This window comes from Ovis aries, chromosome 22, assembly GCF_016772045.2.
Source record: "Ovis aries strain OAR_USU_Benz2616 breed Rambouillet chromosome 22, ARS-UI_Ramb_v3.0, whole genome shotgun sequence".
In the NCBI taxonomy this organism is placed as follows: domain Eukaryota; kingdom Metazoa; phylum Chordata; class Mammalia; order Artiodactyla; family Bovidae; genus Ovis; species Ovis aries.
This window is the reverse complement of record NC_056075.1, coordinates 14,121,915-14,143,210: the sequence shown is the minus strand read 5'-3', so window position 1 is coordinate 14,143,210 and position 21,296 is coordinate 14,121,915. Positions and strand designations below refer to the sequence as shown.

At 36.4% G+C, this 21,296-nt stretch overlaps 1 protein-coding gene across 10 annotated transcripts in view; it reads right to left on the bottom strand.

Moving 5' to 3' along the window:
- EXOC6 (exocyst complex component 6) overlaps nucleotides 1–21,296 on the bottom strand; it is a 190,444-nt gene that overhangs the window by 46,939 nt on the left and 122,209 nt on the right. For 6 of the 10 annotated variants that reach the window (XM_060405012.1, XM_060405015.1, XM_027960387.2 and 3 more), the window contains exon 19: nucleotides 8,553–8,694. In XM_060405012.1, coding sequence (XP_060260995.1) covers nucleotides 8,553–8,694 — 142 coding nt within the window. Of the gene's footprint in view, nucleotides 1–8,552; nucleotides 8,695–19,758; nucleotides 19,789–21,296 lie in introns of all 10 variants that reach the window. The other 4 variants (XM_060405010.1, XM_027960386.2, XM_042238886.2 and 1 more) reach the window with 1 other exon arrangement.

Genomic DNA, 21,296 nt, shown 5'->3' with positions numbered 1-21,296 from the left:
TAAGGGATTTTATTTAGGTCATACTTGAATGGTCTAGTGGTTTTCCCCACTTTCTTCAATTTCAGTCTGAATTTGGCAATAAGGAGTTCATGATCCAAGCCACAGTCAGCTCCCGGTCTTGTTTTCACTGACTGTATAGAGCTTCTCCATCTTTGACTGCAAAGAATATAATCAATCTGATTTCAGTACTGACCATCTGGTGATGTCCATGTGTAGAGCCTTCACTTGTGTTGTTGGAAGAGGGTGTTTGCTATGACCAGTGAGCTCTCTTGGCAAAACTCTATTAGTCTTTGCCCTGCTTCATTCTGTATTCCAAGGCCAAATTTGCCTGTTACTCCAGGTGTTTCTTGACTTTCTACTTTTGCATTCCAGTCCCCTAAAATGAAAAGGATATCTTTTGGGGGCATTAGTTCTAAAAGGTCTTGTGGGTCTTCATAAAACTGTTCAACCTCAGCTTCTTCAGCATTACTGGTCAGGGCACAGACTTGGATTACTGTGATATTGAATGGTTTGCCTATGAAACAAAAAGAGGTCATTCTGTCATTTTTGAGACTGCATCCAAGTACTGCATTTCAGACTCTTTTGTTGACTATGATGGCTACTCCATTTCTTCCAAGGGATTTTTGCCCACAGTAGTCAATATAATGGTCATCTGAGTTAAATTCACCCATTCCAGTCCATTTTAGTTTGCTGACTCCAAAAATGTCGATGTTCACTCTTGCCATCTCTTGTTTGACCACTTCCAATTTGCCTTGATTCATGGACCTGACATTCCAGGTTCCTATGCGATATTGCTCTTTATAGCATTGGACCATGCTTCTATCACCAGTTACATCCACAACTGGGGGTTGTTTTTGCTCTGGCTCCATCCCTTCATTGTTTCTGGAGTTATTTCTCCACTGATCTCCAGTAGCATATTGGGCACCTACCGACCTGGGTAGGTCATCTTTCAGTATCCTATCTTTTTGCCTTTTCATACTGTTCATGGGGTTCTCAAGGTAAGAATACTGAAGTGGTTTGCTATTCCCTTCTCCAGGGGATCATATTTTGTCAGAACTCTCCACCATGCCCCTTCTGTCTTGAGTAGTGCTACACTGGTGGAATTCCAGTTGAGCTGTTTCAAAACCTAAAAGATGATGCTGTGAAAGTGCTGCACTCAATACACCAGCACATTTGGAAAACTCAGTAGTGGCCACAGGACTGGAAAAGATTAGTTTTCATTTCAATCCCCAAGAAAGGCAAAGCCAAAGAATGCTCAAACTACCACACAATTGGACTCATCTCACACGCTAGTAAAGTGATGCTTTAAATTCTCCAAGCCAGGCTTCAACAATATGTGAACCGTGAACTTCTAGATGTTCAAGCTGGTTTTAGAAAAGGCAGAGGAACCAGAGATCAAATTGCCAACATCCGCTGGATCATCAAAAGAGCAAGAGAGTTCCAGAAAAACATCTATTTCTGCTTTTTTGACTATGTCAAAGCCTTTGATTGTATGGATCACAATAAACTGTGGAAAATTCTGAAGGAGATGGGAATACCAGACCACCTGACATGCCTCTTGAGAAACCTGTATGTAGGTCAGGAAGCAACAGTTAGAACTGGACATGGAACAACACACTGTTTCCAAATAGGAAAAAGAGTACGTCAAGGCTGTATATTGTCACCCTGCTTATTTAACTTCTATGCAGAGTACATCACGAGAAATGCTGGGGTGGATGAAGCACAAGCTGGAATCAAGATTGCTGGGAGAAATGTCAATAACCTCAGATATGCAGATGACACCACCCTTATGGCAGAAAAATGAAGGAGAACTAAAGAGCCTCTTGATGAAAGTGAAAGAGGAGAGTGAAAAAGTTGGTTTAAAGCTCAACGAAGATCATGGCATCTGGTTCCATCACTTCATAGGAAATAGACGGGGAAACAGTGGAAACAGTGTCAGACTTTATTTTTGGGGGCTCCAAAATCACTGCAGATGGTGACTGCAGCCATGAAATTAAAAGACGCTTACTAGTTGGAAGGAAAGTTATGACCAACCTAGACAGCATATTAAAAAGCAGAGACATTACTTTGCCAACAAAGGTCCGTCTAGTCAAGGCTATGTTTTTTCCAGTAGTCATGTATGGATGTGAGAGTTGGACTATAAAGAAAGCTGAGCGTCGAAGGGTTGATGCTTTTGAACTGTGGTGCTAGAGAACACTCTTGAGCATCCCTTGCACTGCAAGGAGATACAACCAGTCCATCCTAAAAGAGATCAGTCCTGAGTGTTCATTGGAAGGACTGATGTTGAAGCTGAAACTCCAATACTTTGGCCACCTGATGCAAAGAGCTGACTTATTTGAAAAGACCCTGATGCTGGGAAAGATTTAAGGCAGGGACAATAGAGGATGAGATGGTTGGATGGTATCACCGACTCAATGGACATGAGTTTGGGTAAACTCCGGGAGTTGGTGATGGACAGGGAGGCCTGGTGTGCTGCAGTCCATGGGGTCGCAAAGAGTGCGACATGACTGAGCAACCGATCTGAACTGAACTGAACTGTACCAAGAATCCACAATTCAGCAGGTGGGGCTCAAGAATTCACATTGCCAACAAGTTCCCAGATGATACGGTTGCTGCTCATCTGAAAAGCATGTTTTGATAATCACTGATGTACTATATATCAGGATACAGATATCAGGTTTTGTTCAACATTTTCTAATGACTATATTAAATAAAAGCATGATTACAAATCTGAAGATGATATTAAATTTTGACATAAAAAGATCTCAATAGGCTAGTTGTGGTAAAATCTTAAAATTTAATAGAGGTAATCTTAAAATCTTAAAACAAAAACTAATCATACAAGTATCAGTACAGTTCAGTTCAGTCGCTCAGTTGTGTCTGACTCTTTGCAACCCCATAAATCGCAGCACGCCAGGCTTCCCTGTCCACCACCAACTCCCGGAGTTCACTCAAACTCACATCCATCGAGTCGGTGATGCCATCCAGCCATCTCATCCTCTGTCGTCCCCTTCTCCTCCTGCCCACAATCCCTCCCAGCATCAGGGTCTTTTCCAATGAGTCAGCTCTTTGCATACAAGTATAAGAAAAACAAATCACACAGAAAAAAGAGAAAGATAAAGAGATTTTAGAACACTACAGCTTCAGTGACTCAAAAGTAAACACTGGTAACCAAAAAAGATAATAGCAGTTTGGACTTTACTAGTAAAGTACAAAATATGGAACAATGCATTTGATATTCCAACTCTGTATTATACTGGTTCCCGCATACCTGTGTATCTCTGTATTCAGCTTTGGGTATCAGACATTAAATAGAAGGTAGTCAAACCAGTCTGTTCAAAGAAGAGCTTTGGATCTAAAATCATTATCACATGACAACAGTAAGAAGAAATGTTTATGTCTGGCTTTCAGAAGATTCAGAAAAACATAAAGCAGTTTTCATATACTTGGCTTGTGGATGAGGACTTGCTTTTCTCTGTATAAGCCTAAGCAAAACTACCACACATAGCTGTCAGACTGCTCACTACATACCGGTGTCCAGTTGAGGAGAGCAGTGGGGACGGAGGGAGGGCTGAAATCCTAGTTTACGAGATATTACTTTGCAAACAAATGTCCGTCTAGTCAAGGTTGTGGTTTTTCCAGTAGTCATGGATGTGAGAGTTGGACTATAAAGAAAGCTGAGCACCAAAGAATTGATGCTTTTGAACTGTGGTGTTGGAGAAGACTCTTGAGAGTCCCTTGGACTGCAAAGAGATCCAAACAGTCCATCCTAAAGGAGATCAGTCCTGAGTGTTTATTGGAAGGACTGATGTTGAAGCTGAAACCCCAATACTTTGGCCACCTGATGCAAAGTGCTGACTCATTTGAGAAGACTCTGATGCTGGGAAAGACTGAAGGCAGGAGAAGGGGACGACAGAGGATGAGATGGTTGGATGGCACCACCGACTCAACAGACATGAGTTCAGGTGAACTCCAGGAGTTGGTGATGGACAGGGAGGCCTGGCGTGCTGTAGTCCATGGGGTCGCAAAGAGTCAGACACGACTGAGTGACTGAACTGAACTGATAAGTCTTGTGCCTTGATCAGAGAGTCCAACTGGAAAAGGGGTAAACTTTTTTCTAATTCCTATAAAGGAAACAGTACTGGAAGACTTTTTCCTTTCAGTGAGAATATTTTTTCTAATTTGCACAAAGGCACAATATGGACTAGTGGTGACTCTCGCCCTGAGGCAGAACTAGGTTTCATTAGAAGTTTAGAAAAAATATTTCAGCTCAATATAAGAAAATGATACAGGAATATAGTAAATAGAAACTCACTTTTTGAAGAGTAGTTATCTCCCAAATTAAATGTTCAAGGAATAGCTGGACAACTACTTGACAGGGTTATTTTCATTTATTTCTTTTTAAAAATATTTATTTGGCTGTGCATGGTCTTTAGTCGTGGTATACGGCTTCTAGTTCCTGATCAGGGATCGAAACCAGTCCCTCTGCACTGGGAGCATGGAGTCTTAGCTCCTGGACCACCAGGAAAGTCCGACAGCATTATTTCACAGTGTTTCAAAGTAGAGAAGTATGTGAATGTGCATTTACCAGGAAGATGGCAAAATTCAATCATCATTTACTTCTAGGATTCTACATTTGAACTATCTGCACATTTTCTCCATATCCTAGTTGATTCCTAAGGCATCCATATTCCTTCTCTTCACAAATTTATCATACATTCTAGCCTTCCTCTTACCTAACCAAATTCCTTTTCCTGTTTCTGTCTCCTTCCTTCCCCTGCCCTGACATGTAGAAAGCATACACATGGCATCAATATTAAAAATAAACTTTGCATTTTTAAAAATTGCTTTCTTCCAGATTAAAAACAGACAAACAAAAACACTATTTAAAATAAGCATGAAGGGAATTCCCTGGCAGTCCAGAGGTTAGGACTCTAAGCTTCTACTACAAACCAAGGGGGCTTGGTTCAATCCCTGGTCAGGCCACCAAGATCCTGCAAGCTGTGCAGCATAGCCAAATAAAAAAATTAATAGTGGGATGAAAACAAAAATTCTCCGAACATACTATTGGAGAAAGCCAAGTTCCATGTTTAAGTGATTTACATATCAGTCATAAGAAGTCATGAGTTCTTTTTGTAACAGGAGTGTTGTAATTCTCTGGTGGTCTAGTGGTTAGGACTCTGAGCTTCCAATGCCAGCGGCCCAGGTTTGATCCTTGGTTGGGGAACTAAGATCCCACAAGCCTCATGAGGTGGCCAAAGCGGGAAAAAATGGAATGTCAATTTTTATTTGTTCAGTGATTACCAAATGCCTGATACTGTATTAAATAATGATCTGGTCTCATTACTTCATGCATATAGATGGGGAAACAATGGAAACAGTGAAAGACTTTATTTTCTTGGGCTCCAAAATCAATGCAGATGGTGACTGCAGCCATGAAATTAAAAGACACTTGGCTCCTTGGAAGAAAAATTATAACAAACCTAGACAGCACAGTAAAAAGCAGAGACATCACTTTACCAACAAAAGTCCATACAGTCAAAGCTATGATTTTTCCAGTAGTCATGTAGAGATGTGAGAGTTGGACCATAAAGACAGCTAAGCGCCAAAGAACTGATGCTTTTGAATTGTAGTGTTGGAGAAGACTCTTGAGAGTCCCTTGGACTGCAAGGAGATCAAACCCATCAATCCTAAAGGAAATCAACCCTAAACAGTCACTGGAAGGACTGATGCTGAAGCTGAACCTCTAATACTTTGGCCAGCTGATGCAAAGAGCCAACTCACTGGAAAAGACCCTGATGCTGGGAAAGATAGTTTGCAGAAGGAGAAGGGGACAACAGAGGATGAGATGGTTGGATGGCATCACTGACTCAATAGACATGAGTTTGAGCAAGCTCCAGGGGATGGTGAAGGACAGGGAAGCCTGGCATGTTGCAGTCCATGGAGTTGCAATGAGTAGGACACAAATGAGGGACTGAACAACAACAAATACTTGGTAAGTATTAAGGAGCAGAGCCAACCACAGGCATAATCTTATAGGAAGCTGAGTTATCCACTGTGATTTGTCTTTAAGTCCTGGTTTCTCCCTTTCTGTATCTATAGTACCAGAACCTTGGCCCTCATCAGGCTAGGGTTTATCCCTTTTGCACCTAATCCTGGACATCTTTAACTGAGTTATACCTTACAGTTTTGTATAATTTCTTCCAAGAGATTAGTCTTTTAAGAAAATATCAGTGTTTTTTTTTTAAAAAAAAGAAAATATCAGTGTTTTAAAAGAAGTCTTCAGTAACTCCACCCAAATAAGTAACAAATGGGAGAAAGCGTCCTGTGATGGGACAAAGAGGCAAAGCTGTGTGCTTATGTGCTTTTTCTAAGTAGAGTTAGGCTTCTCTTCAAGGAGAGGTAAGAGAACAGAGAAAAAATCTAGGTACCTGAAGTTGCCTAACCAAACAGTAATTTCTATTTCTGAACAAATATCTAATTGAGAAGATACAACCAAATGCCAATAAAGGGTTCAACGACCCAATTATCAATATTCTGAAATGCCTCAAGCAATACTTATATAAAAGTTTACATGAGTATTATACTGAAATGACCTCATAAGACAGCTTTTTTTAAAATTCTTTTGGCACGCAGCATGGCTTGTGGGACCTTAGGTCCCTACCAGGGATTGAACCAGAGCCCTCCATAGTGAAAAACGCAGAGTCCCAACCATTGAACCACCTGGGAATTCCCCTGTAAGATAGCTTTAAAGACTTTTAAGAAATCAGTTTCAAACTATTTGTAGAATGAATTAACAACTGCTTTGAGTTAGAAACTTCTAAAATGTTATCTATTTATGCTTTTATTTTTGGCGGGGTCTTGCTGTACTTGGGCGTTCTCTCGTTGCAGTGAGCAGGGGCTGCCCTCTAGTTGTGCTGCTCCAGCTTCTCACTGAGGTGCTCCTTTTGTTGCAGAGCACTGGCTCTAGAGCGTGTAGGCTGCAGTAGCTTCGGCACACAGGCATCGTTGCTCCACAGCATGTAGGATCTTCCTAGATTAGGGATCGAACCTGTGGCCCCTGCACTGGCAGGCAGATTCTTAACCACTGGACCACCAGGGAAGTTCCTGAAACAGTTTTTTGTTTGTTTGTTTGTTTTTTAATATATATTTATCTGGTTGTGGCAGTTCTTAGTTGCTGTATGTAGGATCTTTAGTTGTGGTATGTGGGATCTAGTTCCCTGATCAGGGATCAAACCTATGACCCCTGTATTGGGAGTGCAGAATCTTGGCCATTGGACCACCAGGGAAGTCCCTAGAAACATTTTAAAAAGTGCTTTTTGGTAAATATTTTAGTAAATACACTAAATATCATCTTGTAAATGACAGTTTTATTTTGAGAAAGAAACATAATAAAGGCTTTCTAATTTGAGAAAATTAGAAATGCTTTCTAGGAAAAGAAAATGGTTCTTCTCTTCTGTAGGGAAAAACTATCTTTCTTTTGCTTTGTAGATTAGTGTTTCTCTTTTTTGGAAGGAAATCGGTAAGTCTTTAAAAACTCTGTATTTTTTCATGTAATAAATGATTTTAAAATGTAATGAATAACTGAGCCTATACACTTAATCTTTTTAATGTTAATTATGTTTTTCCTAGCAGAATGCCTTGTATAGAAGCAGACAAATATTTATTACTCACTGAAAAACCTATCGCTCCTGCTTTAGCTGCAAGCCACTGACATTTAATTTTCTAATGTCTTTTACACAGAATATATTATTGCAAAATCTGCCCCAAACAAGTATTTTATAATCCCTTTTGTGCCCCACTGTTTTTCAATTTATCAACAGTGGTGCCTGCCTAAACTGTCAACCAGGGATTTTCATCATTTAATCAATATACCATACATTTGAAAGGAGTGCTTAAAAATTATTCCATAAACTCATGTCTTGTATAAGGGTAATAAAACCTACAGCTAGAAGCATTTATAGCAAGGCTAATAACTAAACAGCCAATCAATTTTGAAGGTGACTGGCTAATGTCAACAATAGATTATGGAATCTGCTAACCCTGTCACCTAAAGAAAATAAAGCGAAAAATAAGGGCAAAGGTAAAGACTTGAGAAATTCTTTGAGAGAGAGAGAATCAAAATGTCAGACTATAAAGAAACTGCACTTGGAATGCAGGTTCCCAAGAGCATTCTTTAGCACGTATCTGAAAGTTTATGCATGGAAAATAAGAATGACAAACAATAATTTCATTCATTTACTACAAACCTCAGGAGAGTTCTGGCAAGAAGACAAGAATGACCGGAAGGAATAAAGAAAAAAAAAATTATAAATAAATCACCTTTTTAATTATCCATTCAGATTGTCACTTGAGTGCCACTCTAGAGGTCCTAAATGTGAAACTGAAATATTTTTCTCTTCTTAGAAGGAAGCTGCTTCTAAGGCTGCCGAAAGTTTAGCTGGATCAGGCCTCTTCTCTCTTTAATGAACTATGCTACTCTATACCATTTTCCCATAGAATTTACATATAGATTCCTAGAAATGCATCATTTTAACCAATAAGGTACTTACATTCACACTGTATGACATCTAGGTTAAACTGCTGAACGGCTCCCATGCTTATCTGTTTTAACTCACTGTCCAGTAGCATCTGCATTAAGGATGTTGACAGATGCTGGCAGGCTGACATGCAAGCAGTCTGGGCAACTTTCCCCTGTTTAAAACAAATATCCAAACCAAAAAATAAACAAACAAAGAAACGTATCATATCATAAAGTATCACAAAAATTTTTCATGGCATTTTTTTTAGTGATAGCCTTTCTGTATTCTGAGTGGCTATCTTTTAGCATAAGAACTGAAAGTAACATTCTGTTGACTTGTCATTCTCATGATATAAACATCATTAAAGCTATAACTGTATGTAGAAAAATTAAAGTTTGTGTTTAAAATCTATTGATTATTCCATATCTCTTTAAATATCTCAAGTATTTTTAAAAACGCACATTAAAATATGCCATTTGTGACATAAAATAACTGTCATGTTGATGGAACATTTATTCATATAATGCTTTTTAAACTTTCCTTTATATAATTAACCAAGCCAAGAATTAATAGTGTAATTTATTATAATTTAACTATACCTAATATACTTTATAACATATACTTTCATATGTATGTAATAAGTAAAATGTCTTTATAAAATATACTTTGAGTCATTAAGTTCTTACTTCTAATAGGAAGCTTAGTTTGGAGTATAGCTTCAATTAGGCGGGAGAAAAAGACGTTTGCATACCAATATGATTTCACAATCCTCTACAGATCTTTTCATTAGGTTTTAAAAATTAAGTTTTAAAATCATCTGATAATTTAGAAATATAAAGTTAAGTGAGCTACAAATACTTGTGGTTGTCTTTTAGTATAATATCACTGTATTTTCTACTATAATAAGCTCCTAAATCTCCACATGAATTTTGACTTGATTCAGGCTATATTTTCTTTAAAATTATAAAAACAATTTTAAATGTCTAGCTTCTAGATTATATAGCTGAATCACAATATAATACTGCCTTTAGTATAAATTGTTCTTTCAAGCAGGCTTTTTATTTTAACTACAGTTGAAAAGAAAACTTTCAGGTAAAGCTTTCCAGTGTAATATCACTGCTAGTATGGCTATCTCCAACCCACAATTATGTGATTTGGTGATGGACTGACACCCATATGATTCAAAGATCTATGACTAAGGTTAGAACTAAGAACTTTTGTAAGATGTCCATGTTTTGCCTTATTAGCATTAACAAATATTTACCCAGTGATATGTGATCATTATGCTTTTCCTACTTATCACAAAGGCCAATAAAGCTACAAAATCACAAAAATCTTCCAAACATAAATGCTATAATATATTGATGCAAAAATGTTTACATAGGACTGATCTGTTAGAAAACAAGAACACAAATACATTTTAAAAAGATTGTTCAGTCGATTACACATTTCAAGTCAGACTAGAAACAAGCAACTTTTATGAGTCCTTACGAATCTTTAGCATTTAGACACTATGCACAGTAAAAAAACAAACAAACTGCATTTGAAATGGAATGCCAATATCTAAATCTGAAACTTCAGAGACAAAAGCTGATGCAAACAATTTATCTGACAAATACTGATGAACTGCCAAAAAGGAATGTAACAAACAATGCAAAACCCAGCATGCTTCAAGATCCCCAAACCGAGAAGATTTAGTCTAGGAGACATGCAGCTCCATTTCCCAAGCAGAATGATATCAATATGAATGAGAAGCAGGAGGGGAGAGACAGAAAAAGAAGAAATCAATGGTGTGTAATTTAATTACAATGTAATAGGCTTGAAAAAACTTAGTGGAAATGTCATTTTGATCTAATGGAACAATTAGCACATTTTAGTTTTAATGTACTTCTCCATCAAATCAGCTCCATGTCCTACTTATGTTGCCACTATAATGTACTAACTGCAAAAACAGATTAATAAACTGCCAAAACAGTTACTGCTACATTCATTTCATAAACAAACACATTGCGTAAAATTTTAACATGGGTTCAGATGCTACATATGACTATGCAGCAATAGTACTGGAGCCAAAATAATGGTACTAGTACAAAAATACAGGCTATTTCATAAACTTGGTGGATATGGGTAATGAAAACATACAAGCGTGCGTGCACATGCATACACACACACACTCACACGTGTTTCTCTTTAACACATGCAATTTCCTTTGATTATGCATATTAAATACAGGCTTATTGTTCTCAAAGACAGAAGTTTAAAATGTTTATAAAATATTGAAATGAAAAATTCCAAAAAAAAAAAAGAAAAATTCCTTTTTCTAGCTCAAAATTGATATCAAAGGTTCAAATCCTTTAAACAGTTATATTCTATAAGATCAATTTTTTTTAATGTGTACTTTTTGACTATAAAATGTGACCAAATATTCTTAAATGTTATCTATTACTTATTTTGAGACAGAAAATTTTAATATTCCAGAAACTTGCATATCCCCCAAACATTTTTGATGCCTGTAGCCCTTGGTACACTTTTGTATAACCAAAACACTCCTTTCCGAACACTATTTTGCTATTATTGTTGATGCTTTAATATTGTATCACCTTCTAGAACAAAAATAATCTAAGTACTTTTACAACTATCTTTTAAAACTGGCCGTTTTCATTATAGATGTTCTGGTTTTTAACAATACAACAAACAAAGCCAAAATACTAAATGAAGCGACTGAGAAAATACAGCACATTTAGTATCAAGCACCTAGAAATTTCTGCTCCTCTCGTCTGAAAAGTTAATTGCAACTATTGCCAACATTCTCTTTTTCTTTAACATAAATTTCAATAAGTATGTAAAAACACCTGCCAAGCTTTTAAAGGTAACTACTTTCTTACCCTGCTCTCACATTTTGCTGAAAAACAACTTGCAAAGAGAGAAAACCCCTGGACAAACTTCTTGTATTTCAAAGGAACTTGTAAAAGAGAATCTGCTGACATATTAGATCCTTTTCGCATTACCCAAAAGCTTTTCTTCTAAGAACAATTGTGGTAAAGAGACATTTGGCTCCTAGGAAATTCCCAAAGGGTCAACCATATGCATCCTTCCATGGCACCTTCACAGTGCTGCTTTCTAGATTCATGTCTCAAAAGCAGCTTTCATCATTTACTTGTGTGTCAGTCAATATGATTTATGGACTGCATTCAACAAAGTCAAAGCATATAGAATGAGAAATATGACTACAATCTGCTAATTTGTTTTGTATTGAGCCACTTAAGAGTCAAAGACCTGATGTCAGACTGAGACCAGCAACACAATTAACCAGTCGGTGACAGATTCATCCATCCTCCCTGCCAGGCTGTGCCAATCAAAGACAGCATGAGGCGACATTTGGTGAAATCAGTAAGAAAACTCATTCTCTAAGTAACCTATGTGAGACCTTGATTGACACTTTTTGAATTTAGTTTGTGGAACACAGACAGTCTTTATCCAATAGTCCCTCACTGCAAGCTGTGAAATAAGGCTTTTAATGCCAATCACAGGAACAATAAACCACGAACCACCAACCCTCAGTTTAAAAGGAATCAAGAAAACACATCTGTTTTTATGTCAAGCCAAATTTCCAGAATAATTTACTATTATAGATTAGGTAAAGATACTCTGTTTCCTTTGAAACATCATAAAATGACATGGTAACAAAAATACAACACATTTTATTAGATTATAACTCAAAACAGTTTTGGTTTCAAAGTAACACTTTGATAGATCTACTCTAATATAATAGTAAGAGAAATGTAGAATACTTAAAAACTAATTTGACACATTTGAATTTTCATTTGAAGTTTTCATTTCTGTCTAACCATTCTCTTATTTCAAAGATCTAATAAAATAGCAAGGCTTGATTTCAATAATAATTATTTGAAAGCATTTTTCAATGCTGCTTTCATTCTCTCAAATACACTTTACATAAAAATGTGCTCTTGAAATCACAATCATTCTTTCTGTGTTGGTCTATTTTCCTTAAAGATCCCAGGAGAATCCATTTTCTTTTATTTATACCTTCACAAAAGATCAACTTTGCACAATAAGCTACTTTTTATTTAAGTTAAAAAATATATAGACTCAGAAATATTATGCACTATATTTATTATTCTTTAAATTGATAGCAGGTTTTGTTTTGAAAAGTTATGTAACTTGTCAGGAAAAACTTAAAAACTTGAAGAAAATCATGGTCAATTTGAATATTAAATCTAACATTGGTAAGCAAATTTATTAATTCTGATTCTATGTGACTTTTAAAGTTATTTAAATAAAAACAGCAAAATACTGCTATAGTATTCAAACTTATTGCCTCTCAATTTGCAGTGTGAATTGCAGTTATGAGATATGAAATAGCCTTTTCAGAAGGAAGACGAAAGAAGGAGCTATTTTGATGAATTGGTCAGTCTCCTAAAGAACCACAATTTTTAGCCTTTTAAAACACATAGTCTAAAAGAGTGAGGTCTTTCATCAAATATGGAGTATCCAACACTAAAACCAGAAATGCATTCTTATTGAAAAATGATGCCAAGTTAAAAAATAGACATTTTAATCTAAGAAACCTATTATAATTCTTTCTATTTTACAAAAGAATCACTAATTTAAATTTCACTATATGAAACTACTTAAATGTACTACTACTCAAACATAAAAAATGTTATTCAATCTGGAAAAAAGCATACCTAAAACATGAAAATTTCCCCAAGGTGACTTACAAATACACAAAGATTCCATCATCTAGTAAGGTTTTAATCTATTTTCTGGCTAAACACATGGTATAATACCGAAATGTCTCTGATTCCCAACAATATAGAATGTATGTTTAAAGGTTTAAATATCAAGATGAATTTCTTTAGCAAGTTTTAAAAATAACTTTAATACAATCTTGAAAACAGTTTTGAGATTATGACCCCAAAATTAATAGGTCTACCAAAATATACTTACTCTAATGTCCCTAACATTCTCCAAAATACCTCCTTTACATTTCTGTATTCCTCTCATATTCTTCCTGTCTGCATCTAAGTAGCTCTAGTCCCCAAAGAACTGGTTATCACATCAGTTAACCACAATTCCCATAGCCAATTATGAATTCCCTTTCTCCTCTCTTAGGCTTTTCTTCTTTTAACAATTCTCAACCATAATGATATGAGACATAACATAAAGTATTGCTCTTGGGACACAGAAACATGCACATTCACACACACATATGCACAGATTAAAAAGAACAGAAATACCTTAAAGTTGGGAAAAAAATTCTCCCAACTGGGGAAACTTCAGGTCACTTATAATATATGGCACATTTCTATTTCATGCCTTATCCTAACTTCCTTATCCCAACTGTGTGTGTGTGTGTGTGTGCGTGTGTGCACACTGTCACTTCAGTCGTGTCCAACTCTTTGCAACCCCATGGACTGTAGCCTGCCTGGCCCCTCTGTCCATGGGATTTTCCAGGCAAGAATACTGAAATGGGTTTCCACGCCCTCTTCCAAGGGATCTTCCCAACCCAGGGGTCAAATACACATCTCTTAAGTCTTCTGTACTCGCAGGTGAGTTCTTTACCACTGAGCCACTAGGGGAGTCCCATCCCAACCACCGATCTCATTAAACTTTGGTGGCCTTTTCCTTCTCCTTAAACAATCTTTTGAACATGGCCTTACATGACATATAGCACTCAGATTTTTAGCTTCCTGCAAATATCATTGCTGCTGTCACAGCAGTCCCATGATATCGTCAAACTTCTCTTAACTTTAATAAGCAGAAAGAGAATGCAAGGACAAGTAGGGCAGTGAAGTCTAGAAGAAGTCAAGGTTTTGAAGCTATTGATTATACCAGAAATCTAGATTAAACACACTTTTGTCCAAGGTAGCATGAAGAGGAAGCTAGTCTGTGTTGTGACAGAGATATTTCCTACCTCCTAAATTCACTTGATAACAGCAAATTGGGCAATTAGGTACATGTTTAAATAGGGAAGCAATAAAATATCAAGGCCCTATAACCTTCTCCCTTGGCAAATGTAAGAAATGCAAGAGAAGCTTAAGACAAGCTGTAAACTTCCACATGTGACTGAATACTACGGTCAAGCCACAGGAATTAAGACTGAAAAACTGAAACATCCAAGCACTGTTATTAAAGCAACAACTCTGTCATAGCAGAGTCAGAGCCTCATTTTTTTCTTTACATAAGCACCCAGCTCAGAGTATTAGGACTATATAATCATTAAAAACTACTATTTCACAACCCCAGTACAACTTAAAATTTGCAAAGAAGTTGTCAGAATCACTAACAGGTTAGAAGAGTATAGACTATTTCCACACAATCATTAGTAAAATGGACAAATGTCACCCAAGCGGACTCTCTCTTATTAATATATATAGGTAGGAGGTAAGCAAGTAAGTGTCAGTCAGTCACTCATGTCCGACTGTTTGTGACCCTATGGACTGCAGCCCACCAGGCTCCTCTGTTCATGGAATTCTCCAGGCAAAAATACTGGAGTGAGGAGCCATTCCCTTCTCCAGGGGATCTTCCAATCAGAGATCAAACTCAGGTCCCCTGCATTGCAGGCAGATTCTTTACTATCTGAGCCACTGGGGAAGCCCAGTATATTATAAACATAGCCATACATATGTAAACATAACACAGAGTAGGCCTTTGCCATTCAAGGCATTTATATCCAGATTTCAACCTTTTAAGGATGGCTCCGAGAGTCCAGTACAAGCAGGGCTTCATTTGCTGAGACTCACATTTGAGTTAGGTACTCTGTGAAATGGGTTGTGGGCAGGGAGGAACTATTCAGAGACTGAATACAGTCAAAGTCCCAACCTCCCCAAGTCACTGTGGCTTAGCTGTATTCGGTTAGTTGACATGGATAAAGTAACTCTTGTTAAGATCTATAGTTTTCAGCTGTATTTTACAGTGTTTCCTGAAAGAAATTACATGGCACAGCCATACTCTCAAATTTGGGAATTCTCAAAGGTTTGGGGTATACTCATCTAGAATGTTGAGGATTTTTTGAACAGGTAATTTCATTGAACCAAATCCTAGATTTGTGGGAATGCGGTTAGGGTAGATACTATTAGTCACTTTCAGTTGAGGGAGTACCTGGAAGAGGAGTTTAAACTATTCAGGGAAATGTATCCTGTGAGGGAAGGATACATATTAAAACAGAACAAAACTTATTATGGGAGGAGGGAGCAAACAAGGTAAGTCATCTACTAAGCACTTTTTTTTCTACAAACAATCTTGCAAATGACATTCAACAATATTCTGAGAGTGAAAAATAAGTCCTTACAGACATCTACAGTAGGTCTTTGTCAACTGTCTCCTTCTTGTTTCCAAACAAAGGCTTTAAATCTCAATGATATTACCAGCTATCAGATCAATTTTCATCAGAGGCAGAAAGTTTTAAAACAGGACAGCTTCCTTACAATGCCTAGTCTCCTGAATGAAAGAAAAGGAAGTGATTAAATGTTGTTGCATATAAATATATATAATATTCATCTAAACTTGCTCTTTTGTTGGGTCACTCTGCAAAGTATAATCTCTTTTATCCTCTCCCTTATCAATTCCTGTCTGTTCTATACAGGGAAGGAAAAAAATACAGGTTCTTGAGCATCATCAGATCATGGCTTGCACAGGAAACTTCTGACTCCAACATCTTTCTCTACCATCTCCTTTCTTTCACTTCAGGGGATCTGACCTCTTTTTCACTTTCTTTATCTGCTCATAATAAACATAATTCCAACTCAAACAACCTCTTATCCACATATTTTAGACTCTTCTCTCCCCCAATCCTTGGCCTACTTAACTCTTGTGGGGGGTGATATGAGGAGAGAACTACCTTCTATTTTTTTCTTTCTATTGTGTAATACAGGTTAAAAGGAAAGATACTATTTGCATTCCTAGAACTTACCCCTATGTGCAAAAACTCAAGTACCCTTACAAACACAAATTCTCTGCTGCCATCTGGTACTGAAACTGCTAGATGGTATGTTTTCATCTGTTTTTGATACTGAATCTTCCTGTTAAAAACGATCCTTTGCTCATAAAGCTTGCATCAATTATATAGTCTGTTTCATCTATAGCCATAAGAGAGTGAAGTAAAAGGTTATTTGTAAGTGTGCATATACATGTACGTACTAATACCGTGTGTGTATATAGAGTCCACTTTATTTCCATTTATATCTCCTTAATCTGTTACTTACAGGTTGGTCTTGTACTTCTCCCTTAATCCACTGATTTCCTACCAAAATTCTCGTGCTAAAAGCCCTTTGTTATTAATGCCACTACTTCTTCCAACTATGCCCTCATTAAAAGCAATTCAAAATACTGTTTTCTACAACCTTTGACAGCAGGGAAATATTTAAGTATGCTATGCTATATATGGGCTTCCCTGGTGACTCAGAGGATAAAGCATCTGCCTGCAATGCAGGAGACCCGGGTTAGATCCCTGGGTTGGGAAGATCCGCTGGAGAAGGAAATGGCAACCCACTCTAGTATTCTTGCCTGGAGAATCCCATGGACAGAGGAGCCTGGCACATAAGGCTTACAAACTTATGAAATCAAATTTCTCACCGAGATTAGTCAGTATTTAGCTAATAGAGACATCAACTTAATACCCAAAAGGATTAAAGTTATAAAATTCAAGTCTGTTCACTTTCAACTAAAAAGCAAGATTTTTTTTGCAATTAACTTCCAACAGTGAAAATCACTTAACTGTTTTATTACATTATGAAAAAGCTTAAGAAAAAACAGAAGTTCTATTACTACCATTGGACCTTGACTGCTTTCAACTTTTTCATTTATGTTTTCTCTCAAAGTTCTCTTTCTCCATTGCCATACTACCAGTGGTTTGCTTTTGTTGATTTTTGTGTACTTGTAAGTAACTTACTATAAAGTATGGAAATAAGTATCAAAATGCGTCACAGAAATACCTTGCTTATCACCATAGAAAGAACTATTTCAAATAAGTAACTTTTTTAAAACATTGGACATTCAAGTGCCAAATCTTTCTAAATTATTCACTCACATTTATCTAAAACTGATCTCCAAATCCACCATCCTTCTTAAATACAGGACAAGAAACAATCTGAGGTTCTTTTTTTGGATAGCAAGGTTAGCATCACTTCTGTATTCTGAATATGCATATGGTCTATCTGCAGGAAATCTGTAAGCACGCTTAATAGGTACTTAACAACTACTACATTTATTGAAATGAACTGAACATTTATTAAATGAGCAAAAAGGTCAAGTGAAAGCTTGAGGGTCTGTCTCTTCAATAGGTCAAAGTGTTAGTCCTTAGTGTTGGGAATTTGCAAGTTATTTTCGTGCTATGGGTTCTTTTTAATCACTATTCAACATTTATAGCTGTGGTGATCTGAGTTATTATACTATCCTTTCAAGGAGGTGTATAAGGAATGAGTAACCATGCAAATATTTCTACTCATCTGATGGTACTGATACCATCTTTACTATATCACATTCACATAGACATTTTCTAAATTCCTATCTGCAAATAACAGAATGTAAACTTTCTCTTCAAAACTAGAAAGTATTCTATATTTGACAAATAAATTTCTTGATTCAAAACTTCTGATTTTTACAGTATGCTTTTTTTTCTTGGTCACACCACACAGCTTGCAGGATTCTCAGTTCCCTGACCAGAGACTGAACCCAGGGCCTGGCAGTGAAAGCCTAGAATCCTAACCCCTAGGCTACCAGGGAACTCCCTGCAGTATACTTTTCATACTTTTTAAACATACAAGAAAATTATCTTTATAATAGTCTAGTGATTCACTATTCCTCTCATGTTAACTTTAAAACTACTTCTAAAGCACTTCCTCCACATAAGACATTGTTTAGGTACTATAGAAGACACCATGATGAGTAGATATAGTTCCTGACATAATGAGATTAAATTCTGAGAGTAGAAAGAAGGAAAGTCTACAACCATGGTTCAAGACAAACTATAAATAAGTACCACAAAAGTGGGACAAAGTATCAACATAAGGTTAAGTAGAATCAGTAAAAGCTTCATGAAAGAGGTAGCATTAAAGATGGCTCTTGGAAGAGATTCAAAATTTTTAGTTCTAAATGAAGACAAGGTAGAAAACTCAAGCTAGATGCAGGGCAGAGTGAATTTTCCACTTTAAACGCCCAGGTTAAATCATGGTCAGAAATGTATCAGAAAGAGACTGAGGTCATTTATTCATTAGCCTGTGGAATTTTCACTTAATTCAGTAGATAAGTGAGAGACCTTGAAATTTCTGAATAGAGAAAATAAAATGTGCTTTGGAGAGGATTATCTGGCTTTGATATGTAGGATGAATAGAAGTAATGAGAGACAAATTAAAAGACAATTACGATAATCAAAATTTGAACTTTGATAATAGAAATAAGAATAGAAAGGACAAAATGTAGGTTAGGAATATTGAAATTTCAAATGCTAGATGATATTTTTTCAAAAATAAGAATATTTTTCAATATCTATACTCGGACAACATTTCTTATTTCGGCTCTTAAGAGCTTGTAACTGGAGGTGAAAAGGATGAACAAATACAATAAAAAGCAAAATATGACAAAGCCACTAAAAAAGAGTAGATGCTGAGGAAGGCAATGAACACTATTGGGCTTGGTGAAAAAGAAACATTTGAATTGGGTCATGAGCTATGCTTTGTTATGCACTGAGATTTCTACAAGTAGAGTCTGGGATAAGTGTTATAGAGAAAAAGCATTCAGGAAAAGCTCAAATAATCTTACAAACAAATGTAACAACTAATACGTTTTGAGTGTTCATTTTATGCCAGGCACTTTTCTGAACATTTCATGTATACTACCTCTTTTAACCCTCACAAAAATCTCTAGAGTACATATTCTTATTGAACTATTGAACTCACTTGCAGATAAGGAAAATATCTCAAGCATGGCCTGTCATACCTGAGATGACCACAGAGAGATGTCCCCAGAGCACTGCGCTCGCCACAGAGGCAACATAACGTTAACTTTCACAATCAAGCCCCAGAGAATCTTGATTGCTTCACCAAAACAACTAGTTATTATCTTCAAACTCTGGCTTCCACAAAACTACAAATGTATCAAGAACACTGCCAAAACAATTAAAAATTTCCATCAGCACCTAAGCAGAGAAAAATAAGCCTGCAGGAAGTTCATTATTTTCTAACTCACATGCTAGCTTGAGCTTGTGTCTACTTACCGACATGGCTGCATGATCACTGCTGTTAGTCTGAGAAGGAAGTCAAACAGGCAATCATAAAAAAGGAAAATGTATTCCGATATCAACAGAAGTGGTATTTAATTTAAAGCAGTAAAAAATTACACCATACACAAGCCAGCTGACTTTCTGTTGTTACAATTTAAAACTCAAAATTTATTTATTAGTGACACCTGAATATCTGATCTAGCCTGAGCTGAAGGTAGCCCTGCATATGGGAACTTATCCTTTTTACCAAACACACAAGGAGTAAAGGAGAAACCACAAGCAGAAATGGAGGAAGACATTTAACTAGCTAGGTAGATTACTATAATTACCCACAGTAAGCAGTGGGTTGGCAGCTGTGTTATCCAGACAATTCATTCTTCTGGAAGACTGGACTAGACTCTAGGTAACCTCTAGGTCCTTTCTAGATTTAACTTCCAAAAAAATTTTGTTTGGATTAGCAAAATCCCATCACAACAGTTATTTTATCCAACTATCTTTTCCCCAAATCTTTCAAATTGTGTAAGAGGTATATAATTCTATGTGAGATATAAAAGTCATAAAGCCAAGATGAAATTTAGCTAAAATTCTGTAATGTAGTCAATAAAAGTCAGTCAACAACATTTAATATATAAACATGAACAGGTAAGTCACAGGACTTGTGATTCTTTCATCATTGTTCACATTATACAATTTTTATGTTACAGTCAATAAGTCATCACATCAACATTATTCATTATTATTATATATTTAAAGATTAATATTGAAATAAGAAAAAAGTAATTTGTTAGCATATATGTATACAATAAATATATGGTCATGTTTTCACTTGATAAGGGAAAGTACTAAAATGTATTCAAAGCTGCTTATGTAACAATTTAAAATATATAATTTTTGTATTTTTAATATAATTCTTTCTGGTATCACATAAAAGAAAGGGTGATTAAAGCTTGTGATTGTACTACTGACTATTAAAGTTCTCCTCTGCAGTTTCCAGTGAAGTCAAGACATGTACATCTATATATTTAATTCAGGGAAAAAGTATGAACCAAAGGACAAAGAACATAAAAGAGCAAAACTAAAAAAGAAAATAAGGTGCCAGAATGAATAAATCTAAGTTTAAGTCAGGACTTTACACCTGTGTGACACTTAATAATAAATTTTATATATAGGGACCTTAGAGGTGATCTCATCCAATCATTTTATTTCAAAGAGAAGGAAAGAAGTTGTTCAAAATCAAGACAGTAGACTAAGTTAATGTGTTTGCTTCCCACTGATCCTGAGATACAAGTGATACAAGAAGCACAAAATTACAAAACAGGAATAAAATGTTTAACAACAGAAAATGAAGGCACGTGGAAGAATTCATTAAGGGATACCTTCCAGGAGACAGGAAGCAGATTTTTTTTTAATGTTTATTTATTTACTTATTTAGGCCATGCCACAAGACATGTGGGATCTTAGTTCCCCGACCAGGTATCAAGCCTGTGCCCCCCACATTGGAAGTGCAGAGTCTTAACACCTTGACCACCAGG